Here is a 22481-nt window from a genome sequence, read left to right as displayed (position 1 = left end):
TGTTGTGGTACTTGTGATTTTAGATCAATACTTCAACAATGTGTTTTAGGCGTTGCATGCTTTTAGTGGGTGTAGCTGTAGTTTTTATGCGGCTCATGGTATTTTGCTGGGTGTACAGCAAGGTTGCTCTTATGCTGTCTCATCGATAGATTCACCCGTTTTTGTCAGTTATAAGATGGTACATGTGAAATTTATTTAGCAGGTCGGGAAATTGCAGTGGTGTTGAATTTCATAACGCCGCAATTAGGGATGGGTTGCTCCGGAGCGAGCCGGATCTTCCGAGTCGCTCCTTTCAAAAAGCGGGTGAGCCATTTCGCTCCGCAAAGTCGCAGCCGTCGGATCTTTCGCAGAGCTGGTTGCTGGTTCTTTCGTTCAGTGAACCTTTCCGTCACAGGTGGGTGCGACTTCCGCGCCATCTATTAACGATGCGAGAAAGCAACCTCGATCCTGCCCTTTCTCGCAAGATTCGCAATAATTTCCTCGCCCTCAGCTGTTTTTTGAGCGGAGTGCGTCATTCTTTTGGAGAGCGAGTGAGGTGGTTCTTTTGAAAAGCCGGTTCTCTCTTGTTCAGTGAGCCTTGTCTGTCGGAGCTGGGTGATATTTTTCAAAATCCAAAGCGAAAAAGCAACTATACCACCCTTCCTTGTCACTGTCACAATCAACCCATTGGCTTCGCGCACTGCTGCTGGTGCTCACACTTTTTTTTTTGTCTTGCAGTTTTGTGGTTTCGTTCCATGCCGACGAATTTTTTTTTAAATTTTACTTCGATAATCACATAATCTAGTAATGTAATTTGTTCAGGGGAAAGATAATTAAAGGCAAAGTAGAAGAAAAAACAACGTGCCGGTGGTGGGAACCGAACCCACAACCTCTGAATATCGTGTCCGGTGCTCTTCCAACTGAGCTACATCGGCCGCTGTCCCCTCTGCTACTTTCTTGGGTATTAATGTTGTCTGTATACGAACCTTGAGTGTTCCCCAGCGCCACCCTCAACCATAGCGGCGGACGTGGAACGTCCTGTGTTACCGCCAGCGTCACGTAGAACGTGATCAAGAGCGAGGGCGAAAGCTGTGCTAGAAACCTCTTACGCTACCTGTGGCTTCAAGACTGCCAGAACCGAGACCCCCACAAGCTACAAGCAGATAAATGAAGGGGAAATGAGGGTGCTCGTTATAATACATGAAGGAAAGAAGCCAACAGTCGGCGAGGCCAGGGAAAGCATTGGGGATTGTAATTTATGTCTTTTTTTTTTTAATTTTACTTCAATAATCACATAATCTAGTAATGTAATCTGTTCAGGGGAAAGATAATTAAAGGAAAAGTAGAAGAAGGTTCGTATACACTGCGCAGTATGAACTGCGCAAACAAAGGGCCATAACTCGCGCGAAGACCATGCACTCTGAGTCGCTTGCTGGCCTGACAGATGCAGCTGAACATTCTGCGCTGCTGCCACAAATCAAGAGCTTCATTCGGGAAGAAGTTGCTCGACAGCTCTGCCTTATGTCCTGCCATGAAGAGCCTTCCTCACACTTAACTCGCAGTTTGCGCCAGATTATTCAGGAACAAGTAGCTGAATCTCTTCCTCCAGCCCCTCAATCTATGCCTGTCGCAGCCCCGTTGAAATATGCGGCTGTTGCGGCCCAACCACCACCTACATATGCTCCGCCGCAACCTGCCTACGTTCAGCCGCCTCCTGGTCCTGCTTGGGACCGTAGCAGTCTGGGCGTGTTGGTTATTCATGATGGAAAAATACAGCGCAGAGAAGGACGAGGACAAAATGAAGACACATAGGACACACATGCACTGGCTTTCAACAGTTTCTCTGCGCTGTATTTTTCCAATCTGCTCGAGAACCTGCGCAGTTTATTCAGTTGGCTCCAAGACCGCGCAATCCCTGGCGCACGACAGATAACCGGCCAATTTGTTACACTTGCGGGCTGGCTGGACATATTTCTCGTTATTGTCGAAACCGTCTCCCAGTGTCGGCGCCACCTACTCATGGTTTTGGGTACTGGTCTTCAACGCCTCAGTATTCCGCGCCTACTGAGCCTCCAGCCAGCCATCATTTCTCCCCAGACCGCTCAGCCATGTCCGACCGCCGTTCACCGTCACCGTGACGCCGCTCTATCTCTCCGATGCGACGTCGACAGAACGCTTCACGTGAGGAAAACTAGAGGCTGCAGTTCCTGAGGCGAGAACTCATCTGTCGCCGGCCAACCTTATTGAAGTTTTCGTCGAGGGCGTTGCTGTCATGGCTCTAATTGACACTGGTGCTGTGATTTCGGTTATGGACGCAAAACTATGTAGCTCTTTAAAGAAAGTGAAGACGCCAATTGCGGGACTTTTGTTGCGAATGGCCAGCGCTCAGCATATCAAGCCTTTAGCAGCGTGCACCATTCGAGTACTTATCCAGAACTGCCTTTATACGATTGAGTTCGTCGTGCTGCCAAGTTGCTCACACGCTGTAATTTTAGGCTGGGATTTCCTGTTGCGTCATGCTGCTATTATCGATTGTGCACGAGCTGAAGTGGGGTTCTCGACTTTGCCCGATGCCTTACCAAACGTTGATCCACAAAATTCCTGTGCTAAAGCCCTCGTCGCCGAAGATATCAACCTTCCTCCCTGCTCTTCTGTGCTTGTTCGTGTCGCTTGTGCCTCTGTTAGTGATGAGACTGTTCTCTTCACACCAGCCCATACTTTCCTGCGCCGCAAGTGCCTTCCTTTGCCCTACGCTGTGCTCGCTATTTCCGCTGGCCTTTCCATGTTATGGGTCTCTAATCCATTTAACTCCGCTACTGCGTTGCGCCATGGTGAATGCCTCGGCAGTATCCAGCCAATCGCATCTCTTCTGATCTCTGAGGAACCTGACGAAGCTTCGCACTCTGCCGTGACAGCGCTCAGCCCCCCTTCACCTACGCCTGCTCCCCCGTCTACAGACTTGTTCCTCCGTTCCATCGACGCTGATCTTCCTCCAGCGCAGCGCACTTAGCTTTTGAACCTACTACATCAATTTCGCTCCTCCTTCAACTCTCATCAAAGTTCTTTGGGTCAAACTTCTAGTCACTCATCGCATCGACACCGACACCCACGCACCACTATGACGGCGCCCCTATCGTGTGTCTGCAACCGAACCCCAGGCTATCGAAGAGCAAGTCGACCTAATGATTCTGAATGGTGTGATTGAGCCCTCAAGCAGCCCTTGGGCGTCATCTGTTGTCCTCGTAAAAAAGAAAGATGGTTCTATCCACTTCTGTGTTGATTATCGCCGCCTGAATAAGATTACGCGAAAGGACGTCTATCCTCTCCCACGCATCGACGACGCTCTCGGTTGTTTGCAAAGCGCCGAGCTCTTTTCTTCCCTAGATTTACATTCCGGGTACTGGCAAGTTCCCCTGGAAGCGGCTGGTCGCCCCAAAACTGCCTTTGTAACTCCCGACGGCTTGTACGAATTTACAGTTATGCCGTTTGGCCTTTGTAATGCTCCGGCAACATTTGAGCGGATGATGAATACAATTTTGCGTGGCCTAATGTGGAAGACGTACCTCTGCTACCTCGACGACATTGTCGTCTTTTCTCCTGACTTTGACACACACCTTTACCGTCTGAAGCACGTTTTGACCTGCCTATCTGATGCCGGACTGCAGCTGAATTTGAAAAAATGTCGTTTTGCCGCCCGCCAGCTCACCATTCATGGCCATGTTGTCTCCAAAGAAGGTGTATCTCCAGATCCTGCCAAACTTCGAGCCGTAGCAGCCTTTCCCAAATCGACTTCCATCAAAGATCTACGTAGCTTCCTCGGGCTGTGCTCTTACTTTCGCCGCTTTATTAGAAATTTTGCTTCAATTGCTGCTCCCTTGACAGACCTTCTGTCCGGCAGTTCCGACCTTTCGTCATGGTCGCCAACGTGCGACGATGCCTTCAATACTTTACGTCGCATCCTCACGGCACCGCCTCTCCTACGTCACTTCGACCTCACAGCGCCTACTGAGGTCCACACGGACGCCAGGGGTATTGGTCTCGGCGCTGTGCTCGCTCAGCACAAATCAGGTTATACTGAATATGTGGTCGGCTATGCTAGCCGTACACTCACGAAGGCTGAATCCAATTACTCTGTCACTGAAAAAGAGTGCTTAGTGATTATTTGGGCTCTTACTAAATTCTGCCCTTACCTCTATGGCCGCCCTTTTGACGTAGTGACGGACCACCATTCTCTTTGCTGGCTTTCTTCACTGAAAGACCCGTCCGGCAGACTGGCAAGATGGGCTCTTCGCCTTCGGGAATATGATGACCGCGTTGTTTACCGCTCCCGCTGCCCCCTTACAGCTTAGGTCGTGAGCCTTTCCTCTTCCGACAATTCCCCGCCATCGCTTCACATCAATGACATGCCGTCAGCGCAGCGGCAAGATCCTTGGATAAATTCTCTCCTCGATTTTATCTCCAATCGTACAGCTGCTTCTCTATCGCGTGCTCTCCGCCGCCATGCTTCCCACTTCGCCATTTGTGATAACCTCCTCTACCGCCGCAACTACTGCGCAGATGGCCGCAAGTGGTTGCTAGTTATTTCCCGGCAGTTACGTTCGCAAATCTTTGACTATTTCCACGCTGACCCACAATCCGGTCACGCGGGCGTCTTCAAGACATACACTCGTCTCCGGCTGCGTTACTACTGGCGGGGCATGTACACCTTCGTACTCAAGTACGTTCGCTCATGCCTCACCTGTCAACGTCGCCAGCCATCTCCTCAACGTTCCGCTGGAGAGCTGCTGCCGTTACCCAGCCCACTACGCCCTTTTGACCGCGTCGGCATTGATTTGTACGGGCCGCTTTCCTACACTGCAGCCGGCAACCGCTGGGCTATCGTAGCCATTGATCATCTGACGAGGTATGCAGAAACCGCCGCACTTCCATCTGCCACAGCGTCAGAAGTAGCTTCCTTCATTTTGCAGCGATTTGTTCTTTGCCACGGCGCACCTCAAGAGCTGCTCAGCGACAGAGGACGCGTTTTCTTGAGTCAGGTTGTGAAAGCCTTGCTCACAAAGTGCAACATTATTCATAGAACCACCTCCGCCTATCATCCCCAGACTAATAATGGCCTCACTGAGCATTTCAATCGTACCCTTGGCGAAATGCTCTCTCCGACCACTCAAATTGGGACCTCGTTCTTCCGTATGTCACTTAAGCTTACAATACCGCAACGCAGTCTACTACTGGCTTCTCTCCATTTTTCCTCCTCTACGGCCGTCACCCCTCTGCTACAATAGACATCATACTCCCGTATCAGCCAGACTTATCAGAGTATGCTCCTGCATCTCAAGCAGCCCAGCATGCTGAAGACTGTCGACAAATTACCCACCCGTGCATTCACGGCTAACACCCAGTACCGCCATAAATCCAACCGTGACAACCAACACTCGACACCGGACTTCTCGTCTGGCGCTCTTGTGTGGCTGTGGATACCTTCCAATGATCCTGGACTGTCTTCAAAATTTCTTGCTAAATACCATGGCCCATACCGAGTTCTGGAGCGCACCTCTCCGGTTAATTATGTGGTGGAACCTCTTACGCCGTCTCATGATCTACGCCAGTGCGGACGCGAGATTGTTCACGTCCAGCGCCTTAAACCCTATTACGACCCTGCCGTCTTGCTCACGCCGTAAGTCACCAGGATATCTCCTCTTTGTCCCGCGGGTAATTGTGAAGAGGAAGAAGTACACGAGGAACATTCCAGGCTGTGGCATCGTGATCGCTGCGCGTGTTGGATCTGACTGTGTTCGCTGTCGCTGTGCTCGCCGCTGATCTGCCCAGTCCTGCTGATTGAGTCCTGCTGACCTGCTCAATAAACCCCCATTTTACAATATATATATATTGTATGTCACTTTTTCTCCTCTACGGCCGCGGTATATATATATATATATATATATATATATATATATATATATATATATATACCGACCTTCAGACGAAAGGCGGTCCCCGGCCGAAACGCCAAGAAAAGTATAATGTTCTTCACCTCGTCTAGTTTCTTTCAAGCATAACCAACCTAGCCCTAGGAAATTCTTCTACCCTATATATATATATATAGATCCGGCCCCTCCTGAGTGACCCACTTACCTCTGCAGATGTAATTGAGCTAGTGAGCCGTTCAGGTGAGCCAGCTCACTTTAGTGACCGGATCGTCAGTCGTCTTGCCCATCTCTAGCCGCATTGGAGGCCAAGACTGCCAAAGTTAACATTTATGGGCGCTGGAAGGTCGAAATACTATGAAGTCTGCTCTGTGCACGAAATATATGATCTAACATCCAGAGTCATCGCCAGTCCATAGAAAGCCCAAATCACGGGCCGAAGACGCGGACGTGCTCGCTCATCAGCTTTCTTTGTTTACTACTTGCTCTCTCATCTGTTTTCGGCACCTGCCCTTTCGCCTTTTGGTTGCTGTTTCTTTTTTTCTTTGTGTCTGCTTTTGAATGAACATTGTTTTTGTTTTGTTTTTGTACTGGGCTCGCTTTTGGGCACAGACTAATCGTAGTCGCAGCTTCGAATTGAGCTCTTCTGGAGCTGCCCACGCACGACATAAGCTGTGGATTTTGCAGAGAGTAAAACAGTGTTTTATAAGTCTTGCGAGCAAGATAATATCCTGTGATTGAGATTGTCAAACCGCGCTACATGCAAAAAAAAAAAAAGAATTGCATATTCTCTAGCTTTTTCCACTTTTTTTTCCGGTCCCCGAAATTTGAAAAATTAACCTCCTCGGTTTTAAGGCTCACATTCTCTCTTTTTTTTTTTTTTTTTTTTTCAGTGTGATAGTATGTTTTGTAGTACGAGCTGCTTATTTACAAAAATAGGTACACACAGTGCCGGTGATTGGCCCTTGCTAGATTTCCTTTGGATCACATTCATACCATCAGATATTCACATCTTTTCATTTTTTGTGCCGAAAGTAAGGTTTCTTCCATGTTTAATGGCTCCAAAGTTGAATTCGTGCTGCAAAGTCCAGTATTTTTTTTCCTCTGAGCTGCTCCAAATATGGATTTTACTGCTCCAAAGCTACAATTCTGCTGCTCCAAAAATTGCTACAAATCCTATTTGAGCTGTTGCACCCCTGCTTATGTGTCTGTCAGGTTAGGGACAAGATAATGTAACGAATGCACCATTTTAATTCCTGTCTATTTATTGTGGAGTACTTTTTCACATCGGCTTCTTGCGGTGCCTGGTACTTTGAAGGTGGTCCATGCAGGGCACGGGGCCAGTGAATTGCATGTAGCATTCCTTGCAGGAAAGCTGTTTCGAAGACATCTTTACTATGGCGCTGATGAATGCTGGCTTCTGCAAGTCTTTGATGACGTGCTTGCCGAGTCGGGGAGTGTGGATATCTTTCAGCACGTAGACGTCTGGGAGCGGTTCACGTCCACGATAGGCGAGTTGAAGATGCGTTACGCCTTTAGCTGCGAGATGTCTCCCATCAGGACCGTAGAGCTGCCGACGAGTACACGACAATGGAGGTTGATGTCGGAGCATGCTGAAAGTCGTAGTTGGAAGGACAGATTCGTCGGTGCCTGTGTCGATCTTGAAGCCTTGCACGAAGATCGTTGTCTCCCACGTCGACATATCAAAGGACAAGATGGTTCCGAAAAATGCACCTTCGCTGTCGGGTCCCGCTGCTTCAATGGTGTCCACCCAGCCTAACATGCAGACGTGTAGTGGCCCTTCTTGTGGCAGCCCTTGCATACCTGTGAGCGCGCTGGGCCTTTTCTGCACCAACGACACAAAATCGAAACTTTGTCAGCTGTACGCAGATGTGGTCTTGATTCATGAGTAGCGCTTGTGGGATGCCTGGCGTGCTGTCTGCCTGAAGCAACTTTATTGACGGTCAGCGTTTCGAGGTGAAGCTCTGCTTGTTTCTGATATACGCTTTCGACCTGCCTGATGGACTCAAGTGCCTTCTGGAGAGTAAGGTCAGCGTCAAGTTGTAGTCTTGCTCACAATTTCTGATCTTGAATGCTGACACCCAGTCTGCCGCAAACCAGTTCCTCTCGGAGGGTGCCATATTCACATTGGTTGGAAAGAGTGGGAAGTGCAGTCGCAATGTCATTCACTGACTCACCGTCGTGTTGGACCCTCGTGTTGAAGCGTGTCCATTCACAGATGCCGTGATATGAAGTAGCTGTTGAACTTCTTCAGGACGCGTTCTAAGTTCTGGGTATTCTCACTGGTGAGTTGGAAGGTTCTGAAAACGTCTGCAGGCTGGTCGCCCATCAAGTAAAGCAGCGTGTCAACTTGGTGCGACCCTGGCTTGTCGCAGAGACTGGAAGCCGTGTAGAAACGCTCAAAACACTTCCTTCGGCCATTCGTGGAGCAGAAGGCCTCGGGCAGTTGTATGATGAAAGACGCCATGTTTTGACCGCATAGTCCAAGCCATAGACGCTGCTGTGACGTATGCCACCGAAGAGGAAGCAGCCCCGGCAGAGTTTATTGTGGGAATTGCATTGATCTGACTGCTGACACCATGTTGAGATGCCTACAGGACAGATTTATTCCAGGCAAACACAGGCACGAGACACGTGCCAGCCGCAGCGAGCGTTGTGCGAGCACGCAGCAGCGCAGCCAAGCTGACCGGCCGAGCCACTGCATGTGGCTACTGCCTACAACAGACAGTCCCTGCTGTTGCTTTATCTGCAGAATGAAATTGGAGTTTTTTCATCACATAACCATGGCCCTAATGGCACCGTAAATGTCATTTGTATGGTGGCATCTTGCCCAGAGTGCTGTAGTGTTTAAAGGGCAACTCCGGTGGCTTTTTCCACATTTTGAGTTTTTGAGTGCATTAAATTCTTCAGTATGTCCTGACGCCAACACAAAAAAACGCTCTTCAAAATTCCAAGTAGAACAATTTTTAAAAACAAAAAAGAGCAAATCGAAAGTGAAACTGCTTTCATGGCAAGAAATGACGTTCCAGTTCACGAAACGGTGACGTCACATACAGTATTGAAAAAAGACTCTCATGTGCTTTGGATGGGGGAAATAAAGTATGGAAATTATCACACAGTACATGAAATGTCTTAGATAACCTAATACAGGCCTCAAAATTTCATGATCACACGGGGATTGGGCAATAATGCAGGCAATAATAATGTTTGTGTCATCACAAATGCAGTGTTGCCTGCAGAAATCACCTCAGCTGAAGCCACGAAATCTGCACATTTAAAATTGGGTTGCGTGCGAATGAATTGTTGTACGGCACCCAAATTTGGCAGAATGCGTCAGGGCAGAAAACCTACAGTAAAATTTTTACCAGAATATTCGAATGTCGAAAAACCTCTGGAGTTGCCCTTTAAGTAGTTGAGGTTTAATGCTGCCATCGTTGTAAATAATGTAGATGCAGCTGCGAATGTCCCTCGGAGGAGGGCCTCCAGCCAGCGGTTTCGATCGATTCTCGTGGGATAAATAATGTTGTCACTTGTGGTTAATCCCTAGCATGAAAGCATATGTGAATGGCAGTTGCGCCTCTAAAATCTGATTAACTGCAGGCAATTGGTCAAGGACTTCCTTTGAGTGGTGTTTGCCGTCCAACTTAGCATAGTTTGGGCATTGTATTTATTGGGCAGGTGACATCTACCTGGTGGGCTGCACCAATGTCGGGAAGTCAACCCTTTTCAATGCACTGCTGCAATCTGACCTGTGCCAGGAGCAAGCTACCGATCTTGTCCATCGAGCCACAACAAGCGTCTGGCCTGGCACAACGCTGAATCTGCTCAAGTTTCCTGTTCTGCGGCCCCGTGGTTGGGAGTTGCATCTGCGTTCGCGGCGTCTGGCACGTGACAGCTGGGCTCTTAAAGAGGAGGTGCTTCGTCGAAAGCAGTTGTACCGCTCAACACTACGGCCTGAGTATGCCACCCTTATCGGTAAGATTTGTATTTATTGTTTATTAAATACTGCCATATGCCTCTTGGCAGTCGGAGCAGGAGTGGATACAATGTTCTTGAAATGTTGCCGAGTTGCATTTTGACAACGGCAGGGAAACAAAATATGTGTCTGACAGTCAGCCATGGGAGAATGCGCAGTAAGCAAAGAAAAAAAAAATCTAAAGTTCTAAAGGCATCTAGACAGTGAACCAAAGAAAGTATCATTACAAAGAAATGCTGGATCATAGATAGGGTGTCATGGCCATTACAGAAGATCCAATGGATGGCATATCGGCAACTTCGTACAGTAAGGTATTGCACTCTGCTGTAGTTATAGGAAAGAAGGAAAAGCAGTCGGGTGTTTCCACGTAAGATCAAGCAAAGCATGGCCGGTCGACCTTTTATAATTATTTCACAATTTTATATATTATTGTCTGATGACTGGAAAGAAGAGATCTGCAATTGGCTCTGCTGGAAAAAATTTTTTCGAGGCACAGGGAATTAATAGTGACGAAGAGGTGGAGTGCTGCACTTATCTTCTTTGCTCTTTTGGCTTATAAATTACACAAAAGATAATGTTATGTAGCTGAAATTTGACTAAACATATGCATGTTTTTATTTGTATTCAGTCAATTTTCACTTTTCTGGGTAATGTAGATGTTTCTATAAAATTTCTCAAAATCGACCCAGGAAATGAAATTCTACCTACTTTGCAGGCCTTTATCATGGTAAGAACAGCAATAATTTCACACTATGTTCTCAGCATACTTGTCTATAAGACTGCTAAATCTCATATTTATATATTTAAAGAAAAAAAGCCAACAATGGAAATTTGTGAGGACAGTTAAAAAAAAAAAGAATCCATTTTTGATATTTTTTAAACTTTGTCCACTTATTGTCCTCTATTTCAGCTTTCAAAATCATTAGAAACATATTGCATAATTTTATTGCACTAGTAAATACGGTCAGTCCAATAAGACCCTTACGCACGAATTGGCAGTTGTAGATCCGACTTATTGCCCGCTAAACGTATAAAATGCAAGCAGGATTGAATTTCAGGTTCTCAAAGAATGCCCAGCAGTACAGAAAAGATGTTGACTGAACTGAGGACATTAATTTTGAGATGTTTTGTTCCGCTGTTCAACCCATGTGCACTTGAGCTTCGCTCTTCTATCCGCCCTTTGTTCTCATCGCAACCAGTCACCGATAACACGGGGGTGGATGAAGCCAGATCAGAGCACTGTCGAGGAGCTTTGAGCGCCCGCTTCACCCGCGCTGGCGACAGCCGCTGCCGCATGAGAAACTGCTGTACCAGATGTGGAAAGCATGATCATGGTGCTCCAGTGGCAAAGCAAGGTATCGAATGCCAAAAAGGAAACAAAAGCTGTGGTGTTGTAATAGGGGAACAAATGCGTTTTCCCCGCTTAGTCGCGGCTGACAGTCCAAACTGTGGACCCCATCCAGTGATCGTGTGCGCTACCGAGCGCATGCTGACCACTGCGGGCCGTGCTCTTGGGAACAAAGGAATAACACGTGCTGAGAACACACAGGCATTTATTGCTGCAATAGCAACAACGCCAGCTAGCACTGAAACACGCTAATGAATCTAGGTCATCCGACTCACCAGCAAGGTTATGGGCGAATGTTCACCCACGCTAGGGCAGGGGATAAACTCCGAGGCCGGACAGGACGGGCAGGTGGGAAAAGTCCCACAAGGCTTCACCTCACCGGTGACTGTGCAGTGCCGCGAGGATGCGTCCGCTTGCATCCAGTTCCCAATGCCGAATACTCTTGGCTTTCCCCGTGTGCGCAGGAACGAGGCCTTCCTTGGCGCTCTTGCTGCCGCAACGCTGGCGCCTTGGTAGCTAACATTAACGTTAACTATCCACGCTGGCACTGTCTTGTGATAGCTAGGGTAGCTATCAATGGGGAAAACTGATTTTAACCCTTTCGCTGTCACGAACGTACCGGTACGTTTTCGCGCTTCCCCCCACAGTGTCACCGACGTACCGGTACGTTCTCTATCGTGCATTCAAAACTTTGCGCCTGAGCGTGAAGCTGGCACTTGGACAAGCTGCGCCATCTGTCATAATCTTTCTACAAGTTTGTATTTTCGCCCTGCGTTGTGTTGGTACGTATATACTAAAGAGTATGGAGCGGCCGCGCCCACCCCCACCACCTTTGCTGGGGGGCGCGGTCGCTCTGTGCGGGCTACTCTATCTTCGCTAAACGATCATGCGGTGCGCGTTTCATGGTGCGTGCGTGCAGTTGCAGGTTCAAGGGTTGTTCTGCTATCTGCCGCAGGTTTGCAGGTTTCTATTTTTATTCTGTTGTTGTGTCTGCTGCAACGCGTCACGTTCAGGGGCTCGCGCCTGTTGCCTCTCCAATAGGTCGACACACGACTCGATCGCTGCTTTCGCTCGCTCTTGCCGCGCCCATGCTTGCAGCTAGCAGCAGCAAAGGAGGTTGTTTTAGCCTCTTTTCATCTCCCTCTGTCATCTTGATTTCACAATGTGCCATTTATCTCCGTTGTGCGGGCCACCGAAAGTGCGCCCTCCGTGCGCGCGGTTACTTTCGGATGGCTGACCGCGCGGGACCTTCGACTGCAGACTGGAGCGATGGCTCATTTCGTTATAAATTTGAGTCAAGCTTGGATTAGGTCTCTCAAGAAGTATCGAGCAGTTTTTTCTTATATTATCCTCATTTGTCTAATTTATAATCAGGCTGATAATGATGATGATGTTAATTAACAACACCTGTAGAACACTGAAATGCGCATATTCCGCTGACTATGTTATTTGTATAACAATCATAATCAAAAATAAATCGCTATGCTCGTTCCCTGAAACCAAGCCGACACTGGGGTACATCACGGCCAGAAACGCCCGACAGCGAAAGGGTAAAGGGAACGGTGGGAGATGGTTCCCCACAAAGCAAAACTATTGGTAACCGGATGCTCGCATCTATCTCAGATGACAACAGCCAGACAGCTTGAACTGGGTCTTTTGCGACGCGTTCGATCTGCGGTTCACACTTCATGCCAGCACGCATAGCAAGGACTGCATGGAAGAAACTGTGTGTACAGGAATAAAGACAGTGTGCACTGTCAAATCATTCGAATAAACGATTGCAGCCCAGAAACACTGTGGTTAAATGGGGCAGTTCTGCATGCCCTTCAAAATTTCTCATTATCACTAAAATTGTTTGGAATACCTTGCTTGCTCATTGAACTTTATCATTTTTTTTGTGTAATCTGCATTATGATGAAGGTGAATTGCGAAAAACGTGTGCATGCTGCCTGAAGCTACAGCGCATCAGGAACTCCGCGCATGCAAAACAGATTCTGAATCACTCATTGCGGTATCTCTCGCAGCTAATTTGCAACGTCGAGACAAAAAATGACTTGATACCCTATTGCTACAGGTGGAGGACGAAGTGGCGCGCTCGTGCGTGGAAGGTGAAGAGAAAGAAGTGCGTCTAACGCTGGGCTCTCATTGCCTGGCTCCTTGGCTGTCTACATATCTGTGTATATAGACGCCCCTCCCAACCAGTCTGCTACTACTGTGGCATTAGAGGACATATATCCCGCTTCTGTCGCCGCCGCCTTCAGAGCGAGCGCCATGGTTACGACGCCTTTGAAACTGATCTGCCTTCAAGTTCATATTATCAACGCCGGTCTATTCCCAGCCCACCTCGTCGCTCCTCTCCGCCTCCAGTGTCCTTGTCTGAGCCTAGTGGAGCCCATGTATCTCGACGCCGCTCCCCATCCCCATACCGCCGCTCAGTCTCTCCTCTCCGTCCCGCAACAACTCTCCCTGTCCGTCATTCTGAAAACTAAGTGATGCAGTTGCTGGAGGTCAAACTGCACTCTGCGAAATTACTAAAAGTCCTCCTGATCTCTCTTACAATATGATTTCTGTTTTCGCTGAAGGATTATTGGTTGAAGCTTTGATTGATACAGGGGCTGCAATTTTTGTTATTCACGCTGATTTGTGCTACCGCTTACGAAAGGGGACAACACCATATCGTGGACCTGAACTGCGTCGGGCCAATGACGTTCCTCTGTGCCCTTCAACAAAGTGTACTGTGCGAGTTATTATCGATGGCGTCCGCCACCATGTGCAGTTTGCTGTGCTCTCACCTTGTGTGCATCTGATGATTCTTGGCTGGAATTTTTTGTCAACTGCTTCAGCGTTAATTTCCTGTGACGACCGTGTCATCTATATGACAGACAGTGATTTTGCATGTGACTTTTCTGAACGACATTATCCCCTCATTGCCGCAGCTGATACTGTTTTGCCTCCTCAGTACGAAAAACTACTTACTGTTGTTTCTAACCACATCACTGACGGAGACGTACTCATCGCACCATCTCATCGTCATCTCGCACGCGGCATTGCCTTCCTGTCAAGTCTTATCCGGTTCCGCAACGGCTCAGCGACAGTAGAGGCCACTAACACTTCACGTGAATCCCTCGTGCTCCCAAAAGGAACTTCTCTGCCTTGCATGCGAGTTTCCACAGACACCTCTCTTCCTTTTCTCTCAAAGACTATTAATCCGAACCTCACGCCTAATCAACACCAAGAACTGCTGACATTGCTTCGACACCACCAAGCCATTTTTGATGCCACTACCCCACCACTGGGATGGACTAGTGTTGCACACCACCGCATCTTTACTGAAGGTAACTCTATCGTTCGCCGACGGCCTTATCAGGTTTCTCTCTCTGAAAGAAAAGTTATTGAAGAAAATGTAAATGACATGCTCTGTTGTAATATTATTCGTCCCTCAACGAGCCCATGGTCCTCTCCAGTAGTATTAATTAATAAAAAGGACGGGCCGGTACGCTTTTGTGTTGACTACCGCGCACTCAACAAAATTACCCGCAAAGATGTATACCCGATGCCGCGAATGGATGACGCCCTTGGCTCTCTCCAAGGCGTTGAATATTTCTCGATCTTGGACCTCCGTTCTAGTTATTGGCGAATACCTATGCACGAAGATGACAAAGAAAAAAACTGCTTTCACAACTCCCGATGGACTTTACAAATTTATGTTATGCCCTTCGGCCTTTGTAACGCACCAGCGACATTTGAAAGAATGATTGATACAGTACTTCGTGGACTGAATTGGAGAACCTGTTTATGTTACTTGGACGACATTGTTATCTTTTCGTCAACTTTGAATGACCATCTTACGTGCCTGAATGAAGTTCTCACATGTCTCGCTTCAGCAGGCCTTCAACTCAACACCAAGAAGTGCCACTTTGCACAGAATGAAATTAAAATATTGGGACATCTAGTTAGTCATGACGGAATTCGTCCAGACCCTGAAAAAATCATTACGGTCCTGAATTTTGCTCGTCCTCAACGAACTGCAGATTTACGCAGTTTTCTCGGCCTGGCGTCCTATTTCCGCCGTTTTATTAGACATTTTGCAACTATTGCTGCTCCTCTTCATGAACTACTTAAAGCGTGCAGTGCTTTCGTGTGGACTGCACAGTGCGAAACTGCATTCAAGAACCTCAAGCACGCCCTGATATCGGATCCTGTTCTTGCCCACTTTAGCGACACCGCTCCAATCATCCTGCATACTGATGCCAGTGGTCGCGGTCTCGGCGCTGTACTTCTACAGCGCGACGCAACTTCTCGTGAGAAAGTGATTGACTTTGCCAGTTGGACCATGACTCCAGCTGAGCAAAATTATACCATTACCGAGCAGGAATGTCTTGCCGTCGTCTGGGCGGTTCAGAAATTTCATCCTTATCTATATGGTCGCCACTTCACAGTTGTGACCGATTACCATGCTCTTTGCTGGTTGTCTTAGCTGAAAAAGTTTGACAGGCCGACTTGGTCGTTGGATTCTACGCCTACAAGAGTACCAGTTCGACGTCATTGATAAATCGGGTTGCCACCACCAAGATGCCGACGCGCTTTCTCGCTGCCCACTTTCACCATCGACCTGCAGTTTTTCTACGCAATGTATTTCGTCCTCTGACCAGAGCCGATTCTCTCCGACGCATATCACAGCAGTTTCGTTTGACACCTCTGACAACAAACACGCACTTCGCTCGCAGCAACTAGCTGACGCCTACTGCCGTCCCATCATCGACCACCTTAATGGTGCTTTGAAACCACCCAATGCTAGGTTTTGCCGACAGTTACGCAACTTCAAGCTCGAAGATGGCATCCTACTCCGCTATGTGTATTGCCCTGAGGGAACCCGCTGGATACTAGTCGTCCCGCGTTTGCTTCGCCCAAGTATCCTAGCGGCTCTACACGATGACGCTACGGCAGGTCACCTAGGGTTTCACAAAACCTACGACCGCGCGAAGAGACGGTTCTTCTGGCCTGGCCTATCCTCCAGTGTAGCTAAATACGTCGCTTCCTGCTCCCTGTGCCAACGTCGCAAACGGCCGACTTCTCCACCTGCTGGCCTCCTACAACCCCTTCCCTGTCCCGCCACACCATTAGAAGTAGTCAGCATCGACTTATATGGTCCCCTGCCTCTCTCTGATCAGGGCAACCATTGGATCATCACGGCTGTGGACCACCTTACGCGCTATGCGGAGACAGCACCTGTACCCACTGGCTCGGCTCAAGAGGTTGCAAATTTCTTTTTGCGATATATTGTATTGCGGCATGGCGCTCCACGGGTGCTCCTAAGTGACCGCAGAACGACCTTCTTATCCACAGCCGTTGCCGAAGTTCTGCACGCATCATCCACCCTTCACAAGACCACTTCAAACTACCATCCTCAGAATAACAGTCTGACTGAACGATTTCATCGCACTTTATCGGATATGATCTCCATGTACCGTCTGTTGCAGAAGTTTGCAGCCCAACGCGCCGGGCGGAGGAGCAGTATCGCTCCCGAGAGGCGGCGTTGCGCCCGCCGGCGCTGCCTGGTGACGCAGCTATAAAGAGTGAGGAGGCTTGTTCTCTTCCCCTCATTCCGCGGTTGATATCGCACATCTTTGCTCTCAGCCGCGGGATGAGGGGAAGGATAACAAGCCTCCTCACTCTTTATAGCTGCGTCACCAGGCAGCGCTGGCGGGCGCAACGCCGCCTCTCGGGAGTGATACTGCTCCTCCGCCCGGCGCGTTGGGCTGCAAACTTCTGCAACAGACGGTACATCACACCAGATCATCGAAATTGGGACACTATTTTACCATTCGTCACATTCGCCTATAATACAGCAGTACAGCAGACTACCGGTTACTCTCCATTTTTCCTCGTTTATGGCCGTCCTCCCACCACAATTCTCGACAGTTAATTCTTTTCTACGTCTGGCTGTTCCTCCACATCAGTACCTGCCCAGTTCGTATCTTGTGTGGCCAGATGCCGTCACCTTGCTCGCCTCAACATAGAAACCTGCCAGAAAGATCGCAAGAATCACTACGATTCTACTCATCGTGAGGTCTCCTTCCGTCCTGGTGACGTAGTACTACTTTACGCACCTCTCCACACTCCTGGCCTTAGTGATAAATTTCACCACCGCTACCTTGGTCCACACACGGTCATCGCCCAAACTTTCCCAGTGAACTACAAAGTGACACCTATTCATCCCCCAACTGATCGATGTCACCGTGGCACTGACATAGTTCATGTCTCTCGTTTGAAACCATTTGTGCGCCGCGATGCAGCAGTTTCTTAGGAGCGGCCAGGCTGGGCGCTTCTGACCCCCCGGGAAAATTGTGTGAGCCTTCCAAGGATCTTCTTGTTTCACGTGTACATACCATCGTCATCATCCCGTGGCGCCACCGGTGGCACACGCCTTGGTTGTTCATCGGAATAGACGCCAGACACGGCATCCCTTGCCTTGCCGTCTCGACCTGGCCTTCTTCCACAATATCTTTAATCCTGTTTTGTAAACATATTTCTGCCCGTTACAATATCATGCCAAAATTTAAAAATCGTAGAATCTTCAGACCTGCGTGGTGCACTGTGCCTTGCGCAAAGGCATTATTGAAGTGGCTGTATTTGGGTCTTCCCACTCCTTTTTTTTTGCTCATCCTTGCCAGCAATTAGAGCCGCCCGCTCTCAGCAGACGACAGACTGTTCTCTCCAAAAAGTACCATTTGCTAGTCAGCAGCTGTTCGTTTGGTGTCACAGTTGGCAAGTGCTGCTGCTCCCAAGGTTATGGGATCGAATCCTGGTTGCGGCAGGTGGAGACAAAATGCGCATTTTTTTAAAAATCGAAATTATTCCAAAGACCTCCACTACGAAGCCTCTCATAGCCTGAGTTGCCTTGGGACATTAAACCCCATAAACCAAACCAAATCACACTTGTATTGTGTTTGTCTAGAATAGAAAATGATTTGTTTGCTTACTTGTGTTTATTATTTTTTTCTCTTTGGATTGCAGGGCATATTGGTATGACATTGAAAAAGGAACGCCCAGAGTCTGACCTCAGAATTCGAGACAGCCCTTTTACGCTGGATGAATCCAAACTGAAACAGGCACATTTTTGCTATGACACTCCAGGAGCTGTCTACAAGGACCAGGTATGTATGCAGTGGAAAACTGACAATGTTTTAGGCTCAGTCCATGCAACCTTCTTCCTTGTACTTTCTGGCAGGCCTACTGATGCTTTTGCTTCACATAACTTAAAACCATCATTTCTTGGCTCAATGTTGCCATCAATGATATGGGAAGTTTAGGTCTGCGACTATTATTTGAAATATTGCATACTATTGCTCTGGACACAAGCACATAATGGGGTGTGTGACTGAAAGAAGTTCCAAAAGTGTGCTGTCAATGCTATCTGCTGAACTTTTGGGGGTACAAGGGCTTGTCAATCCTCTTTGAGCAGTTAATTAGTGCTTTCACTCAATGCTGTCACTTTCCCACTGTGTGTTTGCTTGTTCATTAATGCAGGGGTACTTCTCTAAAATGCAATATTGTTCCAAAGCTGCCCCAAACCGGCCACCTCAATGTTCTGCCACCAAGTTTAGTGGAACACTGGTTTTTCTGTACAGTGGGCCATTGTATTGCCTACAAATCCAATCCAGTGCATTGTAAGTGACTATAAAAAGTGCAAATTTTTTTGTAATTTATCACAAGTGAGTGCGCCTGATGTGACATCAGATTATTTGGGATTTGCTTCATATGCACAATGAAAGCGTATTAATTTGAACATTCTGAATTTCTGGATAATTCTAACTGTATGACTTGGTTCGTTTGAGTTTCATAGAAGTGTGTATAAAACTACCCGGTAATTTCTAACTCAAGTCAGGTCTTCCACGGAGAAATCGAACTACGCACCACCGTATCATGGCCAGAGAAAGGCCCCCGCGATAGGGCTACTAGGGTTTCCAAGTCAAGGGATTTTCAATACCTCCACAGCAAGGAGAGTGGGGAAAGACAGTAAAACGGCATAAAACTGAACCAGCACCTTGAATGGTGCGGCATTAAAGGGGGGCTTCTTTTTGGCCAGTTGTAATAAGTATTTAAAGCCTTATTGAATTTTTTATGCTGATTTCAAATATGAAATCTGTTTTCCTGTAGGCCAATTAGTTTGCAAGATAATTAATAATCAACTTCCATTGTTTAAGTCCTAAACTGTGAAATAATCGGTTGTTAAAAACAGGGTTAGATAGCCAGAAGAGTAAAGAATGAAATGTTGGAAGCAGTTCCTGATATCTTAATTAGCACTCATTTTACAGCCTTATTAAGTTCAGTATACAAAGTGTATGTACATACCTGGTGGGACTGAACTCATTAAAATAATTTTAAGTTTCAGAAACAAAAAAAAATCTGCTTCCAACATTTCACACAGCATACATTCAGCTTCCCATTGCAAAAATATTTCAGCTCTATGTGCTTTGGGTGCCGAGATATTGAGGCCGCAAAACTGCAAGTGGTTGACAATGCATGTTTTGAGAAAAAGAGCAGAAAAGAAACGGGATTATTTAACGGACATTTGCTGCTGCAACGCACACATTTACAATTTAAAATGGCTAGGAACCTCCTGGGACGTAGTCTCCTTGCTTTCCAGTGTCCAAGTGTCGCCTTTTGTTTTCATTTGCAGTTGCAGCACGTTCAGTTGTCACTTCTGCTGCGCGAGTCACGTGCAGGCAGCAACTTTTTTTTTCTTTCCATGTCGTTTTGCCTTTTGCGGAAAAAAAAAAAGTCATTTGGAACTGTTTGCTATTTCTCAATGCTCTGCACTGCACGGGAAGCAAACGTATTCACTAAGGATTATGAACGCGATCTGATTGGTGCAAACGCGCAGCGAGCTCTATGAAGACGTGTCCCCGCAGTTTATGCACTGGAGAATAAGTTTGACGGCGATTTCTTATTCACGTTCACCTTTTTCAATGCAAATATCGCAGCCGTATGTTTCACACTTAGCCAGTCGGCAAACTGCTTACATACAGTCGAGCCCGTTTATAACGAACCTGAGCGTCACGCGGCGTCCGTTTGTTATATCCCGAAGTTCGTAGTACCTGGACCACAAACTAAAAAAGAGAAAAGAAAAGTTGGCGGTCAAAACACAAAATTTATTTCTTAGCAAAAATGTCTGTGATGCTCGTCTGTTTCTGCAGGGCAGATGCGATGAGGGCGGTCTCCAGTTTATTTAAAGCACTAGCGTGCTCTTCGCAGAGTCCCTTGGCATAGACAAGTTGTCTGAGGCCCTCTATATAGCCCATTGCTACAGATGTGCTTACGGGTGCTGGCTCAGACGTTTCATCTTCATCTGATTCTTCCGCGTCGCTCTCGGCCCGCACTTCAGAAACGATGCCTTCGTCCGTGCACGGTTCCGCAATATCCGCGTCTTCATCCGCAGAAATAAAATCCTGCCAACCAATGCCAGGGCCTCCCATGTCTGAGTCGACGACGCGCTGCCACAAATCGCCGCCGGAATCATCATCATCGGAGGCATCGGGCCCGAAGTCCGGTACTGCGTCGACGAAGCCGGCCTTGCGGAAACAGTTTCGCACGCAAGCGGTCGTCACCTCCGCCCAGGCCGCCTTCACCATCTCAAGGGCTGAATACAATGAAACTCGGAGCAGCAAGTTAGCGGCCGGACGGTCAACGGCGATGAGCAAGCGCTGCACAATGCGGCTCCTATACGATGCCTTAAAGGAGCGTATTATGCCCAAATCAAGAGGCTGCACTTTAGAAGTGGTATTGGGCGGCAGGAAAAGTACAGTCACTGCCGTCAGAGACGTTTGCACGTGGTGCGCTGAGCAATTGTCGAGCAACAGCAGCACGCGCCTGCTTTGCCTCTGCATGTCGCGGTCAAACTCGCCCAGCCACTCTGCGAATAAATCCCGTGTCATCCAGGACTTAGTATTGTGCCTGTAGCGCACGGGTACATGGTTCCGAAAGCAACGTGGCTTCTTGGATTTTCCGATTACAAACGGCATGCGCTGGTCGCTGCCATTCATATTAGTGCACAGAAGAACTGTAACGCGCACTTTACTGTGTTTACCGCCAGCGCATGACTCCCCTTTCATGGAGTGCGTCTTGTCTAGAAGCATCTGATAAAATAATGCAGTTTCATCTGCGTTATACACATCCTGCTCTGCGTAGCTTGCAATAATGGCTCGGTTTGTTGCAAGCCAATGGGCAACGTCCTGGTCACTTACCGAACGCGCCTCACCGACAATCGATTTAAAAACAATCCCATGCCACACTTTGAACCGATGTAGCCAGCCATTGCCTGGGCAGAAGTCGGGAAAATCTAGTAGGAATGCGAAGTCTTTGGCTTTGCCCAGCATCATTGGTCCACTTATCGGAATGTTGCGAGCCCGTGCGTCGACGAACCACTTCAGCAGCGCATCCTCTACGTCCGCATAGGTGGCCTTCCGCAGGCGCTTTCTGTCCGCTGTGTTGGCGTCGGAGCTGGCGATCTTTTCCTTATTCTTCAGAATTGTCGAGATGGTTGATTTCGACACGTTGTACTTCTTCCCCAGCTCGCAATTTTTAGCACCTTGAGACAGTTCCGTCACAATTGCTCGCTTCGTTGCCATGTCCAGCGCTTTTCGTTTCGTGACCGCTGGAGGCAGGCAATTCCCGTCCGCCATCCCGAATTATTCGTGCTGCGAATGGGTTTTAATATGGATCATTACCAACTGGCCCAAACATCGGTGTTATTGCACAGTATTTCTTCTACACTGGGCTCTTTCCTTTCCCACCAAGCCAGGCAGAGCCCCATTGTCACATGTGTGAATTTAATCGCTGTGACCACCTGCCAGTGCCGGACTCTTTCTTTCTGCATCAAGCAAGGGGTGGTAAAAAAGCAGCCTCATGGTTGCGAAACCAGAAGTTTGCCACGTCTGTCAGATAGGATATGGCGTTACTGAGCTTGTAAGAGTCATCCCACTTTTTGTAGCTGCTTACTCTTTCGTATGATGACAGCCAGTCGTCGACATCTTGATCAGCCGTACTACTGCAGAGGCAAGGGTCGCTCTGCCGTATGACACCAGAAAAAGGATCGTGGGTGGAGTGGCTGGTAATGTTGAAGTGGTCTCGTCTTGCATGACGGACGCAGAGGGCAGTGTACGGCTTCCGGGAGTTCCAGTGTGGCTGGGATCGTATTCGGCACCTGCATTAATTGTAATACTGCGTTTAT

The 22481-nt window shown here is 48.1% G+C and overlaps 1 protein-coding gene across 1 annotated transcript in view; it reads left to right on the top strand.

The window, feature by feature from the left end:
* Window positions 1–22481, top strand: part of LOC146206991 (nitric oxide-associated protein 1) — a 90220-nt gene that overhangs the window by 1836 nt on the left and 65903 nt on the right. Inside the window, exons 2-3 of the mRNA XM_084591656.1 lie at window positions 9603–9899; window positions 18266–18405. Coding sequence (XP_084447782.1) covers window positions 9603–9899; window positions 18266–18405 — 437 coding nt within the window. The remainder of the gene's footprint in view (window positions 1–9602; window positions 9900–18265; window positions 18406–22481) is intronic.

This window comes from Amblyomma maculatum, chromosome 1, assembly GCF_055883805.1.
Source record: "Amblyomma maculatum isolate TAMU_Amacu chromosome 1, ASM5588380v1, whole genome shotgun sequence".
Classification (NCBI taxonomy): Eukaryota; Metazoa; Arthropoda; class Arachnida; order Ixodida; family Ixodidae; genus Amblyomma; species Amblyomma maculatum.
Note: the sequence above shows the minus strand (reverse complement) of the source record. Positions and strands in the feature narration are given on the sequence as shown.